Below are 20779 nucleotides of genomic sequence, written 5' to 3' on the forward strand. Positions count from 1 at the left end.
TCGCTGGCGGGGCTGTTCTTAAAGGGCGGCATCCTCCTTTCGCCCGCCGGGTCGGAGACGTCCTTCAGGTAGAAGAAGCCTCTGGACCAGTACCGCGCGGATTCGTGGCGGTTGGTATGGGGGTAGACGCGGCCGGGGTGGAGCATGAAGGTGATGGACCTGCAAGTGGCTAGCTCGGAGGTCTGGCGGATCTTCTCCTTCTTGACGGAGAAATAATACTGAAAAAGAGAAAGTTCGGGAGGTACCCGGAGATGGCCTCACAGAGAGTGACATGGTTGATGATCGCCAAGACACTATTTGGCGATATGTTGTGGGGCTGGAGCCCATACACCTTCATGATTTCCGAGAAGAAATCTGATGGCGGAAAGGAAAAGCCACGCTCCACCAACGCCTTGGTCACCACCATTTCGCCATCTTGGGGGGCTGGGGCCAGAGAGTTCGGAACCGTTCGCCAGGATCTGGGTCGCAGGAAGCCTTCCGCCTCCAAGTTCTTCAGCTCCATCTCGGTGGTGGTGCAGGGCCACCATTTCCCTTTGGCTTCAGAGTCTCGCTGACGAGCCTTGGACTTCTTGGCGGCTATTTCTTCCGCTTTCTGTTCCGCCTGTTCCGCCCCGGAGGTTTTCTCCGGGTTAGTAGAGGTCCCCTCGACGTCTTTGCCGGAATCCTTTGAAGGATCTAGCTGGACTGGAACGAAGGGTGGAGGGGCGGAGGAGATTGGGATTGCCGAGATCGGCTCGGAGGTTGGAGGCGGAGTCGCAGAAGACATCTGAAAGAAGAAGCGATGGAGGAAAAACATTGCTTAGTCGGATCCAACGTCATCATCGTAAAGCTCATCCCTACCAACTACGGCGCGAGGACGAAGTTCGAGAACTTACCGTAATGGTGTCTGCGGTGGTCGGAGTCGCCGGCGACGAGGTTTGTGCGTGGTGGCTCGCCGAAGTTAAGAGCAGGATGAACTCGGCGCAGTGGTGAAGCAGCTCCGGTGAGACTCCGGCGAGTTTCCGGCAGACTCCGGCACGACAGAGAGAAAGCTCGAGGGCGGCGCTTCGCAGAGAGATGAAAGAGGCGGTGAATGAGGGGTTTAGGGTCGATGGTGGATATTATAGGCCGCTGGAGGAGATTCGTGCTCTGCATCCTGTGGTCGGAATGCAAGCGTCGCACCATTGGATGCGCGACACGTGTCAAAACCCTAAATGGTAAAAATGGCTAAGGATGATTTACCGCTCAAATCGCGCGAAAATGGCGTCAGAAATGGCGGAACCGTTTGAGTCTTTTAAGATTCCGGGTAACAGCGTGAAGATAAGCAATTCTCATTCGCGAGCAGGGGAGTAACCCGGAGACATGTCATGTACTGTCGATGGATGAAGTCCCGCAGGATGGGGGGATTTTTCGACTAAAAGTTGGGAAAGAAGAAAATATGAAGTTGGAGTTCTTCAAGTTTCTCCGCGTTACCAATATTGCCGGAGACCATAAGGCGCTAGCAAGGTGGAAACAAGAGGTGAAACTCGGAGAACTCTGGGGGCTACTGTTGTGGGTATACTTCATGGGTGTACCATCGACAGTGCCTAGATCCGGCAAGCCCGGGTGGCCCATAGATGGTGATGAGGCATGTGCCCCATCGGGCGGCCCAGTTGCTTTTGATTGATACGTCTCCAACGTATCTATAATTTCTGATGTTCCATGCTTGTTTTATGACAATACTTACATGTTTTGCTCGTACTTTATAATGTTTTTATGTGTTTTCCGGAACTAACCTATTAACAAGATGCCACAGTACCAGTTCCTGTTTTCTGTTGTTTTTGGTTCCAGAAAGGTTGTTCGGGCAATATTCTCGGAATTCGACGAAACAAAGACCCAACATCTTATTTTTCCCGGAACCTTCCAGAAAGTCAAAGGGGGACCAGAGGAGGGCCACAGGGGGCCCACACATGTGGCTGGCGTCGCCCAGGAGGGGGGCGCGCCGCCCTGTTGTGTGGCGCCTCCGTAACCCCTCCGACTCCGTCTCTTCGCGTATATAAGCCCTTTCGACCTAAAAACGCGAGACGGATTGACGAAACTCCAGAAAGACTCCAGGGGCGCCGCCGCCATCGCGAAACTCCAATTCGGGGGACAGAAGTCTCTGTTCCGGCACCCTGCCGGGACAGGGAAGTGCCCCCGGAAGCCATCTCCATCGACGCCACCGCCTCCATCATGCTCCGTGTGTAGTTCCCCCCATGGACTACGGGTTCTAGTAGTAGCTAGTTGGTACTCTCTATCCCATGTACTTCAATACAATGATCTCATGAGCTGTCTTACATGATTGAGATCCATCTGATGTAATCGGTGTTGTGTTTGTTGGGATCCGAAGGATGATACATTATGATTAGTCTATCTATAAAGTTTGTGAAGTTATTGTTGCTGCAATCTTCTTATGCTTAATGCTTGTCACTAGGGCCCGAGTGGCATGATCTTAGATTTAAGCTCTATACTTATTGCTTAGATTGTATCTACAAGTTGTATGCACATGTCTATGTCCGGAACCAAAGGCCCCAAAGTGACAGAAATTGGGACAACTGGAGGGGAAGGCGTAGGTATGAGGATCACATGTTTTCACCAAGTGTTAATGCTTTGCTCCGGTACTTTATTAAAAGGAGTACCTTAATAGCCAGTAGATTCCCTTGAGGCCCGGCTGCCACCGGCTGGTAGGACAAAAGATGTTGTGCAAGTTTCTCATTGCGAGCACGTACGACTATATATGGAAAACATGCCTACATGATTAATAATCTTGATGTTCTATCTTAATGCTTTGAATCCTATCAATTGCCCAACTGTAATTTGTTCACCCAACACTTGTCACTTGTTATTGGAGAGTTACCACTAGTGTAGATCGCTGGGAACCCCGGTCCATCTCTCATCATCATATACTCGTTCTATATGTCATTGGAAGTAGTATCAACTATTTTCTGGTGCCATCGCCTCTGTGTTATTGCTACTGCTGCTGTGTTACTGTTACTATTGCTCTCATATTACTGCTGCTTTCACATCACCCCTGTTACTAGTGCTTTTTCAGGTGCAGTTGAATTGACAACTCAGTTGTTAAGGCTTATAAGTATTCTTTACCTCCCCTTGTGTCGAATCAATAAATTTGGGTTTTACTTCCCTCGAAGACTGCCGCGATCCCCTATACTTGTATGTTATCATTGATCCTGAAGGATGAAGTCCGGCCCAGGATAGGGAAGCCGGATCCGACCGACCTTTGGAGGAACCCGGATCCACGAAGGCCCATGAGGAACCCGGATCCGGTACGACGTATAAGGGAAGGCGGATCCTTGACGTGCACGGCAAGACATTGTACCGTAGTTAGGCAACCTGTAATCCGGCTAGGACTCTCCATGTAAACCCTAGATCTGTGCGCCTTTATAAGCCGGATCTCGGGAACCTTAGAGGCACAACCACAACTCATTGTAACATCGCGAAAGCGCCCAGATAATTCCAGACAAGCAGCAGTAGGCCCTGTCATCGTGCAGGTGTTCCGAAGCTGGGTAAATCGCGTACCACCGTCCCGTGTGCACTCCGCCCTATGGCCCCTACTTCTTCTCCCCCTCGTGAGGATCCCTCCTCCGAGGCACCGTCGATTAGGCAACGACAGGTTCTCTTCGATCGACGCCAACTCGTCTATCATCGCCTGACGCCAACACTCGTGCGGCTCGGCATCATCGAAAGACTCTGGCTCGTCCATGAGGAATAGACGCTTGCCCTGCTGCGTCGGTCCTGCTCCTTTGTTCATCAGATCACTACTAGGAAAAAGCCTATAGGTGGAAGAAGTGTTGCCGGCGCACTACTGCCTGAACGCGCCGGTGGCATGTGCTGCCGGCGCACCACATTTGTGCTGTGCCGGCGATGCAGGCGTACTGCCGGTGCACCTACTAGATTGACGCGCCGGCGAAAATATCTGGCACTGGGCTCGTCGGCTCCGGGCCAGGCCCAGAATCACTGCCGGCGCACCAGCCCAGGAGCGCGCTGATGTCTACTCACGCTTCTTTTCCTGCAGACAGTGTTGGGCCTCCAAGAGCAGAGGTTTGTAGAACAGTAGCAAGTTTCCCTTAAGTGAATCACCCAAGGTTTATCGAACTCAGGGAGGTAGAGGTCAAAGATATCCCTCTCAAGCAACCCTGCAATCACGATACAAGAAGTCTCTTGTGTCCCCAACACACCTAATACACTTGTCAAATGTATAGGTGCACTAGTTCGGCGAAGAGATAGTGAAATACAAGTAATATGGATGGATATGAGTGGTAATAGCAATCTGAAATAAAGATGGCAGCAAGTAAACATGTAACAGAACAGTAAATAAACGGAGATTCGATGTTCGGGAACAAGGCCTAGGGATCATACTTTCACTAGTGGACGCTCTCAACATTGATCACATAACTGAAACTACTCTACACTCTCTTTTTGGATAACAAACACCATTCATTGTGTAGGGCTACAAGAGCACCTCAATGCCGGAGTTAACAAGCTCCACAACATTCGATGGTCATATTTAAGTAACCTTAGAGTGCATGATAGACCATTGCAATTATACCGAGTACTAACATTGCATGCACACCGTCACCATCAGGCTATGAAAGGGGGAATAGATCGCATCAATACTATCATAGTAATAGTTAACTTCATAATGTACAAGAGATCACAATCATAGCTTAAACCAAGTACTACATGATGCAGACACTGTCAACATTACATCATGGAGGAGGAATAGACTACTTTAATAACATCACTAGAGTAGCACATAGATGATATTCAACTAGATCACAAAGAGAGAGATGAACCACATAGATACGGTAGAGCCCTCAGCCTCGGGGGAGAACTACTCCCTCCTCATCATGGGAAGCAGCAGCGGCGATGAAGATGGCGGTGGAGTCGATGGAGATGGCTCCGGGGGCAATTCCCCGTCTCGGCAGGGTGCCGGAACAGAGACTTCTGTCCCCCCCCCCCCCGAATTGGAGTTTCGCGATGGCGGCGTCTCTGGAAGGTTTTCTGGAGTTTCGTCAATCGGTGTCGAAGATTTAGGTCACGAGGCATCTTATAGGCGAAGAGGCGGAGTCGGAGGGGTTCTGGGGGGTCCACACACCAGGGGGGCGCGCCCCCCCCTTGACCGCGCCGCCACCATGTGTGGGGCCCCCAGGGCTCCCCTCTGGTCCCTTTCTGGCTCTCTGGAAGCTTCCGTGAAATATAAGATACTGGGCTTTGATTTCGTCCAATTCCGAGAATATTTCCTTACTAGGATTTCTGAAACCAAAAACAACAGAAAACAGGAAGTCAATAGGTTAGTTCCGGAAAACGCATCAAAACGATATAAAGTATGAACAAAACATGTAGGTATTGTCATCAAACTAGCATGGAACATCAAAAATTATAGATACGTTGGAGACGTATCACGCGCCAGAGGTAATTTGCTACCGCCGGCGCGCCCCTGGGCTGGTGCGCCGGCAGTGATTCTGGGCCTGGCCCGGAGGAGATATAGCCGGATGGGCTTTATACTGCCAGTGCACCCTGGTCCTGGTGCGCCGACAGTAACCTGGCACTTAATTCTACCACCAACCAGCACTACACCCACACTACACTCCACTCCTCCACACAAACCCGAGCCTTCTCCCAACCCAGCTAATTTTTGCCCATTTCTACCCCAAATTTGGCCAATTTGACCAAACAAAATAATATTTTTTGAGCAAATCTTCCCTTCCTACATGCATCTCCCACATCCCTATGTAGAGATCTAGATCTGCTATCCCGCATTGACCACTCAATCTAGATCTAGATCTAGAAAGTCGACTTCCATACGCCGTGGTCGCGGCGCGATATCTCGATCTCGTCGACGAATATATCAAACAAATAGGTGATTAATGAAAAAATTGAGGAATGAAATCGACGTATATTGGACATTTGGAGCAAAACTCGTGTGTGGCATATATATATGTTGTGTTTGTGCTTGTGTGTGTTGGCGTTGAAAATGAGTTGTCAACGTTGCGCCGAAATGTTGATTCGTGAAGTTTCCGTTTCGGCACATTTCTGGCGCTCCTATGTCCTACCGTGTAGGAAGGTCATGCCGAAATTTTCCGTGAAAACTTTCGACAGATGCATGGTTCTAATCAATTATATAATCTTGCCGTGCAGGTGATAATGGTTATCAAGATGAGTGAAAGCGTCGTGATGAGATATCTGAAGCACGCGATCATCGACATCTATGAAAATGACCGCACAGAGGTATTGTGTCCGTGCCGAAGATGCAAACTAGGGAAATGGTTTGACCCCTCTTCAGGCAAATTGCAGGGGCACCTGCTCACTAATGATTTCATGCATGGACAGACTCAATGGATGGCTGATGATGGTGCGAAGGTCAACGGGGCGACGGCAGCAGGTGGTAATGGCCAGCAAAAAGGAGGACATCATGATATTGATGACGATGAAGAGTTTGTCGCACAGGACGATGCAGATCAGTATCATGATGAACAAAATGTTGAAGACGCGGACAATAACCTTGAAGACGACGAAGAGGTGCTGCTAGCTTCAGTCGTGCGGGACCCTCATCTTCAAGATCTGCTTCTCGAAAAGACAAAAGGCGCCAAGCGGAAATCAATGCTTGACAAACTGGAGGCTAACTCGAATACTCCGTTGTACGACTCAGGTCGTGGGTTGGAGGAGTCCCGCTCGAGAGTAGCGCTCGATGTGCTACAGATGAAGGCGAAACACGGATGGACGGACACAAGTGTCGACGACATTCTGGAATACGTGAAAGATCTCCTTCCTGTCGGGAACACGTGTCCTGGTACTCTAGCCGAGGCCAAGAGAATCACGTGCCCTCTCGACTTTCCCCACGAAAAGTATCATGCCTGCATCAATGATTGTATCATGTATCGCAAGGAGCACGTGGACAAGATCAAATGTCCTGTGTGTGACGCTAAACGGTACAAGAAAGGGAAGAAGAAAGCTCCTCGGAAAGTTGTGTGGTACTTTCCGCTCACCCCACGACTGCGACGGTTCTACGCGGACCGCAAGGAAGCAAAGCTCATGCGCTAGCACGCTGAAAGAAAGGAGGCAGTGCTGAATGATGTAGAGCGGATTGAACACCCATTGCTGACACACCCTTCGGATGCAAGCAAGTGGAAAGCATTAGACAATGAATTCAGAAGTTTTGGGCAAATCCCAGAAACATCAGGTTGGGTGCGAGCACGGACGAATTCAATCCGTTCAGAAACCAGAGCAGCACACATAGCACATGGCCCGTGTTTGTATGGATCTACAACCTCCCGCCCTGGCTGTGCATGAAGAGGAAGTACATACGAATGAGTATGCTAATTCAAGGGCCGACACAGCCAGGAAACGATATCAACATGTATCTCGAACTATTAAAGTATGATCTTGAAACATTGTGGGCGTAGGAGGGGGTAGATACATGGGACGCCGTCGAGGAAGAATATTTCCCTTTGAGAGCCGCGTTGATCACGACGGTGCAGGACTACCTCGGATACGGTTATATTTCGTGCCAGGCGTGCCATGGACACAAGGCATGTGTCAGGTGCATGGAAGAGACAGTGTTTTTGCAGCTTGGTAAGGATCCCGCCTCTTCGAAAACCATTTACATGGGGCATCGAAGGTGGCTATGCAAGACTGACCCGTGGAGAAAGCGTCGAGATCTGTTCGATGGTACAGATGAACCCCGAGGACCTCCACGTAAGAGGAGCGGCGAAGAGATCGATACATTACTGAAAGGTTGGAAGGAGTGCCCTGCGCCGGGAAAGATTCGTCAAAAGCCTGGAGAGAAGAAGAAGAAAACAACGATGCCGCTCATTGGTGTATGGAAAAGGAGGTCCGTGTTTTGGGACTTGCCGTACTGGAAAATTCTCGATACACCTCACTTCCTTGATGTCATGCATATCACAAAGAACGTGTGCGAGAGCTTGCTTGGCACTCTTCTCAACATGCCGAACCGGACCAAAGATGGGCCGAAAGCAAGACAAGACCTGAAAGTTTTGGGTATCAGGGAAGAGCTTCAGATCCCGCCGACCCAAGATGGACAGTCGGAGGAGGAGACGGATGGCGGACAGAAGCGAAAAAGGATTAAGCAGCCAGACTATTACCGCCCCCTCCCGCTTCACTTTTAGTCCGGCTGAGGTCGATCAATTTTTCAATTGCCTTCTAGGAGTCAGAGTGCCCTTCGGTTACTCCGGGCTAATAAGCAAATACATGGACCCCAAGAAATGAAACTTCAGCGGCATGAAGTCTCATGACTGTCACGTGATGATGACGCAGATTCTTCCGGTTGCAATCCTAGGTATAATGGATGACATATCCGTGCAACACTGACTGGGTTGTGTAACTTCTTCAACGTCATGACTCGGAAGTCGATAAGCATGAAGAAACTCGCAAGGCTCCAGGAAAAGATCGTGGTGATCCTATGTGAGCTTGAGATGTACTTCCTGCTACATTCTTTGACGTGATGGTCCATCTGTTGGTCCATATCATGGATGATATCATCAATCTAGGGCCGGCATGCCTACACAACATGATGCCATTTGAAAGAGTGAATGGAGTCATTAAAGGATACATTCATAACAGGTCACATCCGGATGGAAGCATCGTCCAGGGCTAGCTCACCGAAGAGTGCATCTCTTTCCGCACGAATTATCTAGACATCGAGGACCCTGTTGGTTTGCCTCAAAACAAGCACCTCCACAGGTTCGAGGGAGTAGGCCACAAAAATGGAAGGAAGGAACTGCACGTGCACATGTCTGATCGGACTTCCGACTTTGATAGGGCCAACTTAGTAGCGCTACAACACATTGACTTGACCGATCCTTGGTTGAAAGAGCACAAAACCATGATAGAGAACAGTGGCAAGCCAATGATGACGAAAGCAGAAATATTCAGAGAGCACAACTCCTCTTTCGCGCGCTAATTCAAAGACCACATTGAAGCGAATCCCCCACCAATGGATTCTGACGAGGATAAACTAGTATTGGCCTTGTCACATGGCCCCGCGCCCAACATCATGACTTACCAAGCGTAGGATATCAACGGGTACACATTCTACACGGAAGAAAAAGACAGGAACATCGTTTACCAGAACTCAAGGGTAACGATGGATTCCTTGACGGGTGATGTAAAGACTAGATACTATGGAAGGATCTAGGAAATCTGGGAGCTTAGCTACACTGGGGAGAAAGTGCTGGTGTTCCGTATCAGATGGGCTAAGAGCATCACAAAAGAAGACCGGTATTTCACTACCATGTTTCTACCCGAAGCCAACAAATCAAAGTCGAACGCGTGCACCAATGCTTCTTCATAACCGACCCATCCAGGCCTAGCCGTGTTATCGTGAGGAGAGGAAAGAGGAACATCATCGGAATGGATGGAGTCGCCAACGAGGAAGACTTCGAAGGACAGGTCGGAGACACAATGATGGAAGAATCCGAGGACGAAGACACAACATACACCACAAGAAGACGCAGAACCACGCTACCGAGGTCAGGTCGACCCTTCAAAAGAAGAAGTCATGGCACGAGGCTAAATTATTCAAGGACGAGCAAGAAAAGCAAGAAGAAAGTGAAACACTCTTCTCAATCGATGATGTAAAACTTTATTTGCAATGTATAACTTATATTTTGTGTAATTCATAACTCATATGGTGTTGGCCAATATATAACTAATATTAATTGTGTTTGTCAACATGTATAACTCATATTTTTTGTAATGCATAACTCATATTTTTTGTAATGCATAACTCATTTTTGTATAGGATTTGGGGAAAAAGAAAAGAAACATAAAAGAAAGTGACAACAAATAAAGAAATAAAGAAAAAGAATGTAAAAATAGAAAAGGAAATGGCCAGCCAGGGGCTGGGTGACAAGTCCCAGGTATAGCCGGATCGATCTTATTGCAGGCGGACCACCTTTTGGTTCGCCGGGGGTATAGTTGTCCTCGGCGAACCAAACAGGTGGTGCGACGGCAATAAGATCGATCCGGCTATACATGAGACTTAACCACACCGCGCGACCCTTCTCTCCCTCCCCATTCCCAATCGATCGAGACGAACCCTAGCTACCGCACCACTGTGCTTCTCTGTTGCCGCACCGTCGATCTCTGCACGTCGGATCGATTCGCCCCTGCGCCGTCGTCCCACGCCACGAAGAGGAGCCGCCGCGCAAGGAGGAGAAGGTTGTCGCCGCGGAGAGGAGGGGGAGGGTGTCACGCGCCGGCCATCGTCGCCACCGTCGCGGAGAGGAGGAGGGGCGTTGCGTGCAGGACACCGTCGCGGAGAGGAGCAGCAGGGCGTCGCGACCATCGCCGTTGGTAAGAACCCCTCTCCCTTCCCCGGACTCTTCCTTCCCCTCTCCATCCCCCTCTTCCTTCCCTCTCTCTGCCTCCGAATTCTTGCTCAGATGAAAATTTGTACATTGAATTGCTTGCAGTAAGAAAAAATGAAAATGAAAATCAAATGAAACGATGCTCAGATTCTTGCAAATGGTTGCAGTATGAAAAAGTTGATCTAATTCTTGCAGTATGTCACAATTGCAATTGTTCAAATCAAGAATCATAAAATTTGATGTGCTCTGGTTTAGTTCACCCTGGTTGAATGGTCATGCTGATGCTCAAGTTGATTTGCTAAAATTGGTTCAAAATGCTCATGCTCACTGGTTGTAAATAAATTTGGTTCAAAATGGAAATGCATCATTACCTACTGCCAAAAAAAGAAAATGAAATAGAGGTTTGGTTCAAAATGAATGCAGTAGAGGTTAAATGAAATGATATTAGCAATTCTCTGGTTCATTTAGCTAAATTAGTTTTGTTGCAGTAGCTAAAATGGTTTAGTTGCAGTAGCTAAAATGAAAATTGGTTCACTTGCAGTAGCTAAAATTAAAATTGATTTAGTTGCAGTAGCTAAACTGGTTTTGCTATATAAAGTTGCAATAGCTAAAATGCTACTAGTTTATGCTATGCATTCCTTCAATAAAAAAATTGATGTTCACTAGCAGTAGGTTTACTTAATTTAAAAAGAACAAGTGCTAGGAGTAGGTTTAGTTCATAAAAAGAACAAGTGATATTCCATGGTTTGAAAAAAGAAAAGAAAATGAATTTGTTCTCTGGTTTTAAAATGAATTTGTGCTAGCATTTGATATGAAGCTCCATTTGGTAGATATAGTAATGCTAAGCTGCGTATTCCTGTATCATTTGGTTTGAAGCTAATCCAATTTTAAAATGAAATGCAAAATGCAATGCTTATGCTACTGCCATATATATAAAATGCTCATGCTTATGCTACTGCCATATATATATATATAGATATATATATATATATATATATATATAAATATATATATATATATATATATCTGAAATGCGCTCTGTAATTTTTCAACTAGAAATAAAATGATGCAATAGGTTTAAATGATATAGCAATCAAGTTGAAAATGAACTTTATATATGTTGGTTTAGTTGGTTTAGATGAAATGCAAATGCAGTAGCTAGCTAGGTTCATGTTGATTATATATGTTGGTTTAGTGGGTCTAGATGAACAGGCATACCTTTCTGGGATCATTTTCTTATGGTTTGGCATCATAATAAAATGCTAGCAATGATGCTGTAGCTATGTGCTATGTGATGTTGTAATTTGGGTTAGCTCCATTTGGTATATATTGCATATTTTGTGCTGAAGCAGATTTTCCATTTGGTATATATGTTGGTGTTTGGTTGATGAGAATGGTGATGTTTGGTTGATGCACTGGTGTTGGAGAATTGTATATTGTATATATATATGTCTGCATGGATTTAGTTGCTATTGAGTGCCGGAATGTTGATTAATTTCCGTTCCGGCAATTCTAGCACTACGCATGACGAATTTTTAGCAAAGGTCATGCCGAATTTTTTCGTGAATTCTAACTCTTTTTCATCTTTCTCATAAACGGGCGCTAAACATTGTTAATCAGCATTCACATACGAGAAGGCCGCATAGAGGCCGTGTGACTAGCGCCGGTACAGGCCACAAGCATGGTCACTATGGCTTGTCATCTGCGGCCGATAAAAATGTGCGTAATGAGAGGAAGCAGCGGGAGGCGGAGGTTGGTACCGCAACTGGTACCGCAATTGAAAGCTTCCCTCGTACCTGATATCAAAGCTGAAGTCAAAGCTGAAGTCGCCGCTTCAGTCCAAGCAGCTTTCAACGCTGTCATCGCGTGGTATGAGGGTGGCAAACAAGCCCCCCCGCAAATGCAAGTCATTAGCTTCGGCGCCAGCAACTCGATGGCGCCGCCGGCTGCCGGCAATGATGATGTTATAATGGAGACTCCTCCAGCTGCCGGCAATGTCGCAGGTGCTAGGGATTCACCGCCATGCCGGGTAGCAGCCCCTCTGTCACTTGCACGCCCGCCACCGCATGTGCCGGCCGGTCGACATTAGCCAAGCTCAACGCCCTCACGGTAATTAAGCTAGTGTACATTGTGTTAATATATTAGTTTCTTCATCCTTGCCCTCTCTCTAACGCCGTACACATGTTCTTGCAGGCACTCTCAACGCCATGCAACTTCCTGATGAAAGTGAACGACAAACTCAAAGACGTCGCGAGGGGGTCCATCCTTCGCCCTATGGATAAGAAGTGGCACACACAAGATATGGAAGATGACGTTTACATGGTTGAAGTGGATCGGACGAAGCCGGGCTATGAGGATTTGTTTACTCCTAATCAACCGCATGGTGCCGATGACGATAGCCCGTTGAAGCTGGCCTCACTAAAGGGTTGGGTACTGCTATGGCTGAAGACCCTAATTAGGATCAACACCTCCTCGGGGTCGACGGCAAGCAAAGGAAAGCACCTTCCAGTGCCACATGTCAGTGTCCCTCCACAATAGCCAGCGGCGTTGGTGGTCAGCGTCCCAACACAATAGCCAGCGACGCCAGAGGTCAACGCCCCACCGCAACACCTAGCGGCGCCAGATGTCGAGGCGTACGAGCGTGACGACTTCCAATGGGAAATTCCTACGTCTTCACAAGTTTCCCTGGTGAATCCGAACGCGGCGACCACGAAATATCTGTGCTCCAAGAAGCTGTTCGATTCTCAATAAACAGCTGAGGAGGAAACGCCTGAGGAGGCCGCCACCACCGCCGCCAAAAACATGCTGAGCCCAAACACACTCCGTGCTACGGCCACTACAGCGATGGATGGTGGTACAACACAAGCCAAGAAGCGGAAGAGGCCAGCGAAGAAAGACGCCAAAGACAAGGTCACGGTCCAACACCTTGACAAGTTTCCAAACAATTGGCGACCTGAGCATTGGATGGGTGAACCGATGCCGCTGGAGCATGTCCTCAACATACTCACCCCGGATATGAGGAGCTTGCATAACTCTGTCTTGTATGTGGAGAAACAGCTTCTCAATGCAAAACAACTTGGTTACCCTTTGTACATGGCGAGGGTGCCAACTGGCATGAACTTCGTCGAAAAGTACCCCGCGGACTTGTTCTTCATCAGGTTCAATGACATCTTCGACGTCTTTCACATGAAAATGCTCCACTTTTCAGTGGTTCGGCTAGTTGCTCTTAGCCTGTCTGCCCAAATCGTTAAGGAGGGGACGCCGGGCATCGCGATAATGGACCCCTTCTGTATGCGGGAGAGCATCATCTGCAACGCTGGGGATCGAGCGATTGCCACCAAGAAGGTCGAGGATTTCATGGTGGCGAACATTAAAAAGAGCGTCATTCTCATCCCTTACTTCCCCGAGTAAGTGATCACTCGCTAGTCCCCATTACCATTCTATCATATATCTCCATTTGCATTTGCAAAGGTTAATCCATGTGTTTTCCGCAGAGATAAGTTCTGCACCCTCATCGTCGTGCACCCGCAACACTCGGGGGCAATCTATCTCGACTCGGGTAGGGACAAGAAGAAATACTACAACCACATCAAGACCGTTATCAATGACGCTCTCACCGGCCTCTCCTCCAGGACAGCCCCCCTCAAAGTACAGAGGAAAGTACGAGGAGGCTTGGCCTTAACCCACACAACCAACTTTGCCTGCCTCAAGCAGTCGTCGCAAGACAATGGGATGGACGCGTGGTACGCCATCCTTCAGATGCAGGAGTACATACTGTACGCAGATGACATGTTGCTGCCAGAGAGTCTCAGAAATAGGTTTGCAAACATGGCGGATGTCAACTATAGGGAACTGAGAACAAACTGGGGTCGCATCCAGCAGTTCATTTGCATGATAATCCTGCATGATGTCAACAATAGGTCTGGCGCGTTCTTCTATGGCTACGGTCTACCACCTAATGACGAGATAGAACTCCGCTTGGAGATGTCGCGTGATGAGAGGCCATTCAACAGGCTGAAGGGCTGCCGTCCATTCCCCCCTAAGCCTTGACCTGATCCTACGACGGCAACACTTTTGATTAAGCTTGAACGATATGTCCATGAACTTCCGTACTGTAATTGATATATATTCCGGCCCGATCGACTTGTCGCTTTTATTTAGTTGTATGGATGTGCATGTGAACCTGCTTTTGTAATTACATTTAGTTTGCTATATATTTCTAGATTATGGCGTGTTTACCTTAATCATTATTTGCATTTACTCGACCCCTTACTTGACTCGTATTTGGAGTTCGCCGATGATTAGAATATTTGGTCACTTGTACACTCTGGGGTGGGGCTAGTGAACCTGGTGTGATGGCACAAATATCAAACTCTTGTGCATCCTCCTTGGATTCGCTGAACCCATCCCTGAATGTTAATATTTATTTCCACCAACAAAGTATGAGGCACATGCTATTTAGTTCATACTACTTGTCTCTTATTTGAGTTGGCACTTGTTAATTGCATTGGCCGATTATTAGAATGTTTGATCACTTGTACACTCCGGGGTGACGCCAGTGAGCCTGGTGTGATGGCACAAATATCGATCTCTTGTGCATCCTACCTGGCCTCACTGACGCCATCCCGGAATGTTAATATTTGTGTCGACCAACAAAGTATGAGGCACATGCTACTTAGTTCATACTAGCTACTTCTCTTTTATTTGAGTTGGCACTTGTTAATTAGATTGGCCGATGATTAGAATGTTTGGTCACTTGTACACTCCGGGGTGACGCAAGTGAGACTGGTGTGATGGCACAAATATCAATCTCTTGTGCATCCTACCAGGCCTCACTTACGCCATCCCGGAATGTTAATATTTGTGTCGACCAACAAAGGATGATGCACATGCTATTTAGTTCATACTACTTGTCTCTTATTTGAGTTGGCACTTGTTAATTGCATTGGCCGATGATTAGAATGTTTGGTCACTACTTGTACACTCCGGGGTGACGCCAGTGAGCCTGGTGTGATGGCACAAATATCAATCTCTTGTGCATCCTACCCGGCCTCACTGACGCCATCCCGGAATGTTAATATTTGTGTCGATCAATAAAGTATGAGGCACATGCTATTTAGTTCATACTAGCTACTTGTCTTTTATTTGAGTTGGCACTTCTTAATTGCATTGGCCGATGATTAGAATGTTTGGTCACTTGTACACTCTAGAGTGGGGCCAGTGAACCTGGTGTGATGGCACAAATATCAAACTCCAGTGCATCCTACTTGGCTTCACTTACCCCATCCCGGAATGTTAATATTTATTTCGACCAACAATGTATGAGGCACATGCTATTTAGTTCATACTACTTGTCTCTTATTTGAGTTGGCACTTGTTAATTGCATTGGTACTGACGTTATATTTTTCTTGTGCATAGAGGTGTCGACGACATATGTCATGTACAAGGGGAGGGTTCCTGGAGTCTACGACGACTGGGAGGACTGTCGGAGACAAGTGCACCGCTTCAGCAGCAACAACTACAAGGGATACCCCACTAGGGTGGAGGCGGAAGGAAGATACGCGCGTTATCTAGCCGGAGAGATAAGGGATATGAGGAGGAACCGGATGAAGACCATGGCCTTCGTGATGATGCTCATCGTGACCATGGTCATGTTCTATGTGATTGTAGTTTAGGTTAATAGATACATTGTGAGGTGTATGACGACACTTGTGACGACTATGTACCGAGACTTCTAACTTTGCGAAACTTCGTCCTTCGGTGTTGCATATGTGTTGTATGAATCAACCATTTCGAAACGAGACTTGCGTATTTGTGTATTGATGCCGAAATGACACTTGGCTCTCTATGTGCTTCTCATATTGCATGTATTTCTGTATAAATATCTATTGTATTGGATGATATAAATATGCATTGTAATATGCTAAAAAATGCTGTAAAATTTGAAATTTCGGATTATATCGCCGGCGCACCTCCATCCCCTACTGCCGGCGCATGCGCCACTGCTGATAGCACCTACTGCCGGCGCAGCTCCACGTGCGCCAGTGGTACACATCGTTGCCGGCGAAGCAGAACAAGTGCACCGGCAGTAACTGAGCTACCGCTGGCGCACAAGCCGGTGCGCAGGCAATAGCCAGTTGGCCAAATAGGTGCGCCGGCGGTAAGGGTTTTCCTAGTAGTGGATCAGCCACCAGACAGAACTGATGCGGCCCCTCTGGTTCATCACCTGCATCGAGCGTGTCGGTGAAGTTGTCCGGCGGCGAGATGAACTTGTCACTGCATGCCGTCGACAGTAGATGCCGTGCCTGAGCTTTGACCCACCTCAGAGCTTGATCCGGTAGGAGTGGCCGCGGTGGGTGACGGTGCGTCAAGATCTCCTGCGGATGACGAAGCAGGCGCGGGCGCCTCGGGCACGGCCACTGGCTCGCGCCGTGCTGGTGCTCCCCCGTGCACCAGGAACTCCACCAACAACTCGTTGTGTTTGTCCTGTGGATCATCGCTCCAGTCCAAGCTAGAAACCTCGTCAAACACCACGTCCCTGGAGATGATGATGCGCTTGCTCACAGGTTCGTACAACCTGTAGCCCTTGGAGCCTGGTTCGTAGCCGAGGAAGACGGTCTTGACGCTGCGATCGTCCAACTTTTTCAGCCCTGGCCGCGTGATCTTGGCGTAGGCGACGCAGCCGAACGTGCGAAGATGCTCCATGTCCGGTTTCCTGTTGTACCAAGCCTCGTACGGGGTCGCGCCATCGACGGCACGTGTGAAAGACCTGTTCAGCACGTACACGGCAATCGCCACTGCCTCGCCCCTGAAGCGGTGAGGGACGTTCTTGGCCTTTAGCATACTCCGAGCCATCCCGACGACAGTTTGGTTACGGCGCTCTACAACACCGTTCTGCTGTGGTGAGTAGGGCGCCGTAAGGTGCCGCTGGACGCCATGGTCGGCGAAGTACGACCCCAGCGTAGTGGAGGTAAATTCTCCCCCCCCCCCCCGATCCGTGCGGAAGGTAAGGAGACGATGCCTAGACTCGCGCTCCGCGGCGGCCGTGAAGTGCATGATGCCCTCGGCGGTGCAGTCCTTCGAGGACAGCACCTTGAGCCACATGTATCGGCTGTAATCATCCACTAGGAGGAGAAAGTACCTTCCCCCTAATGGTGTTGGCGGTGAGATGGGGCTGCACATATCGGCGTGGACGAGCTCGAGCGACGTCGTGGCGCGGGAATTGGCGATATGGGGAAAGGGGCGAGCGATGTTGCTTCCTTGCGAGGCAATCATCACAGAGCTGGTCTGCGTGGGCCACCGCTGGGAAGCCGCGCACCATGCCTGTGCGCGACATCCTCTGCAACGCACCGAAGCTCTGGTGCCCTAGCCGTTCATGTCAACACCATGCCGCGTCAGTGCTGCGGGCAGACAGGCACACTAGCTGGGTGACCTGCGGCATGATCTTGTACATTGTTCCAATCCCACGGTGACATGAGGCCATTGCGGATGGACGATGGGCAGCCGTTCTTGTCCAGCTGCCCAAGGCTCACGTTGCTGGTCTGGAGTCGACGGATGAGGTACATGTCGGTGAGGGCATGGTGCTCGTCTCCACGCACGGCGACCAGCACGGTGTCGCGGCTAGTGATCTCGACGATGGAGTTGTCGCCGAACCGTACCAAACCCTTCACACTCTTGTCCAGCTCCGAGAAGATGGCGCGGTGACCGTCATGTGGTTGGAGGCACCTGTGTCAAGGTACCATGGCACCTCCACGGGTTCGGTGAGCTCGCCGAGGCGTACCTTGGCCCGCTCTTCGTCGAGGAAGACGTGGCCACCCACGCACTCCGGCTCGTCGCTGGCCAGGCACAGCTGCGCCATCATCAGTGTGGCCTCCACGTTGTCGTCGTCGCCCTCCTTGATCAGGTGGGCCTCCTCCCTCTTCTTATTGCTGCAATCCCTGGCCAGATGACCTAGTTTGCCGCAATAGCGGCACTCGTCATCTTTCTGGGCACCGCCAGTGGCGCCCTTAGCCTTATCACGAGCGCCATCGTGCCTGCGCCCCTTGTTTCGGCCCTGCCTGCAGGACGCGCTCCCTCCGCTTGAGCCGGAGGAGCCGTCGTTCTTCATGCGAGCGCGCCACTGCTCCTCAGTGAGCAGCAGCTTGCCGCCGCTCGTACCATCTGTGACGTCGTCGTCCTCATCTTCCTCGCAGACCTTGAGGCGCCCCGTGAGCACCTCGATCGACATCGTGGAGAGGTCGAGGACGCTCTCGATCGAGCAGGCCATCTGCTTGTACTGCTTGGTCACGACGTGCAGGTACTTGAGGATGATCTTCTTGTCATCCACCGGATCGCCGAGGACCTCCATCTGATGGACCAGATCCTGCAGACGCATCCCAAATTCATCAATGGTCTCACCGGGCTTGAAGCGGATCGCTTCGTACTCCTTGCGTAGGTTATGCGTCTTGGACGCACACACCCGATCGGCGCCGATGCGGATCGTCGCGATCGCGTCCCACGCCTCCTTGGCCGTCTTCTTGATGGCGAGCAGAGGGATCATCTCCGACGGAACCACACAGAGGATCGCCTCCATAGCCGAACGATCGTCTTCGTAGTCCCCTTTTCCGGTCTCGGGACTCTCGATCACATCCCACAGGTGTCGCACCTGTAGGATCACACACATGAGGAGTGACCAGGAGCTGTAGTTCGTCCGCGTGAGGACCGGCCACGCCGTGCCGGATCCGCCGCCCATGTCGCGCCCTGTGCGCGGGACGGAGAACGTGCGTTGCTCCGCAGGAGATTGCGGCGACACCTCACCGGCCTTGCTTGTGTCCTCAGGCGGGGTGTCCCCGTGCGTCTTGGACTGATCGCCGGTGTAATTCTTCGGCATCCCACCCTTAGGCATACAACCAGGAGGCTCTGATTCCAGGTGGGAATCTAAACTTGGTTTCTACTCACACACACACAAGAGAGATAGAGAGAGATCGAGCGAAAGGAAGACGATGAACACATGGAGGTTTTTTATGCAGCGTTCGACTAACTGCTTTTCTGTTTCTATTCCATCTCTTATTCTGGGAGGGAAACAAACATGCCGAGGAAGTCGGCCACGCTCCCTACGGAATTGTGCCACCCCACGATTCGGAACGAGCCCATGGCGATCCTACAATCTAGGCCACGAACGCACAGACCGGGTCGTGCACTAACTGGAAAGACGAAATCTCTGTCGCTATAACTAAACCTAGACAGAGACACTAATCTGAAACTGAAAGAGGAAACGGTGACAGCTAAAACCCTTCATGATCAGCAAGGTTTATTCCAACAATCATGGTACCAGGCTTAGAAGGCGCTTGCGAAGTAACAACCAAAAGCAATTTTTATTAGGCGACTACTTCCATAGACCCCCAACGTCGAACGGGTATGTTGAGCGGAACACAAGGACGACTGCTGGCGCAAAGTTGACGTGGGAGTTAGAGATCCCTGTGGTGTAACTTTTCTTCAGGTCCCCGGCAACGGCGCCAGAAAATCTGCTTGATACGCGTACAGCACGCGTCCGTTGGGAACCCCAAGAGGAAGGTGTGATGCGTACAGCGGCAAGTTTTCCCTCAGTAAGAAACCAAGGTTTATCGAACCAGTAGGAGCCAAGAAGCATGTTGAAGGTTGATGGCGGCGAGATGTAGTGCGGCGCAACACCAGGGATTCCGGCGCCAACGTGGAACCTGCACAACATAACCAAAGTACTTTGCCCCAACGTAACAGTGAGGTTGTCAATCTCACCGGCTTGCTGTAACAAAGGATTAAATGTATAGTGTGGATGATGATTGTTTGCAGAAAACAGTAGAACAAGTATTGCAGTAGATTGTATTCGATTAAAAGAATGGACCGGGGTCCACAGTTCACTAGAGGTGTCTCTCCCATAAGAATAAATAGCATGTTGGGTGAACAAATTACAGTTGGGCAATTGACAAATAAAGAGGGCATGACAATGCACATACATGATATGATGAATATTGTGAGACTTAATTGGGCATTACGACAAAGTACATAGACCGCTATCCAGCATGCATCTATGCCTAAAAAGTCCACCTTCAGGTTATCATCCGAACCCCTTCCAGTATTAAGTTGCAAACAACAGACAATTGCATTAAGTATGGTGCGTAATGTAATCAATAACTACATCCTCGGACATAGCATCAATGTTTTATCCCTAGTGGCAACAACACATCCACAACCTTAGAACTTTCTGTCACTGTCCCAGATTTAATGGAGGCATGAACCCACTATCGAGCATAAATACTCCCTCTTGGAGTTAAGAGTAAAAACTTGGCCAGAGCCTCTACTAATAACGGAGAGCATGCAAGATCATAAACAACACATAGGTAATAGATTGATAATCAACATAGCATAGTATTCTCTATCCGTCGGATCCCAACAAACACAACATATAGCATTACAG

The 20779-nt window shown here is 49.2% G+C and overlaps 1 protein-coding gene across 1 annotated transcript; it reads right to left on the reverse strand.

The window, feature by feature from the left end:
* Window positions 1–17741: 17741 nt before the first annotated feature.
* LOC139831266 (uncharacterized) lies at window positions 17742–19216 on the reverse strand. The gene is made up of 2 exons (XM_071820588.1): window positions 18128–19216; window positions 17742–18029 (listed from the first exon to the last, which is right to left on the reverse strand). The coding sequence occupies exons 1-2, from the start codon at window positions 19214–19216 to the stop codon at window positions 17742–17744; spliced, it is 1377 nt and encodes a 458-aa protein (XP_071676689.1).
* Between the last annotated feature and the right edge of the window lie 1563 nt (window positions 19217–20779).

This window comes from Lolium perenne, chromosome 1 (assembly GCF_019359855.2).
Source record: "Lolium perenne isolate Kyuss_39 chromosome 1, Kyuss_2.0, whole genome shotgun sequence".
NCBI lineage: Eukaryota > Viridiplantae > Streptophyta > Magnoliopsida > Poales > Poaceae > Lolium > Lolium perenne.

Coding starts and splice junctions, on each gene's coding strand:
- LOC139831266 (XM_071820588.1), bottom strand. CDS start 19,216: ATGCCGAAGAATTACACCGGCGATCAGTCCAAGACGCACGGGGACACC. Junction 18,030..18,127: donor TCGACGAAGAGCGGGCCAAG/GTACGCCTCGGC, acceptor ATCTTCTCGGAG/CTGGACAAGAGTGTGAAGGG.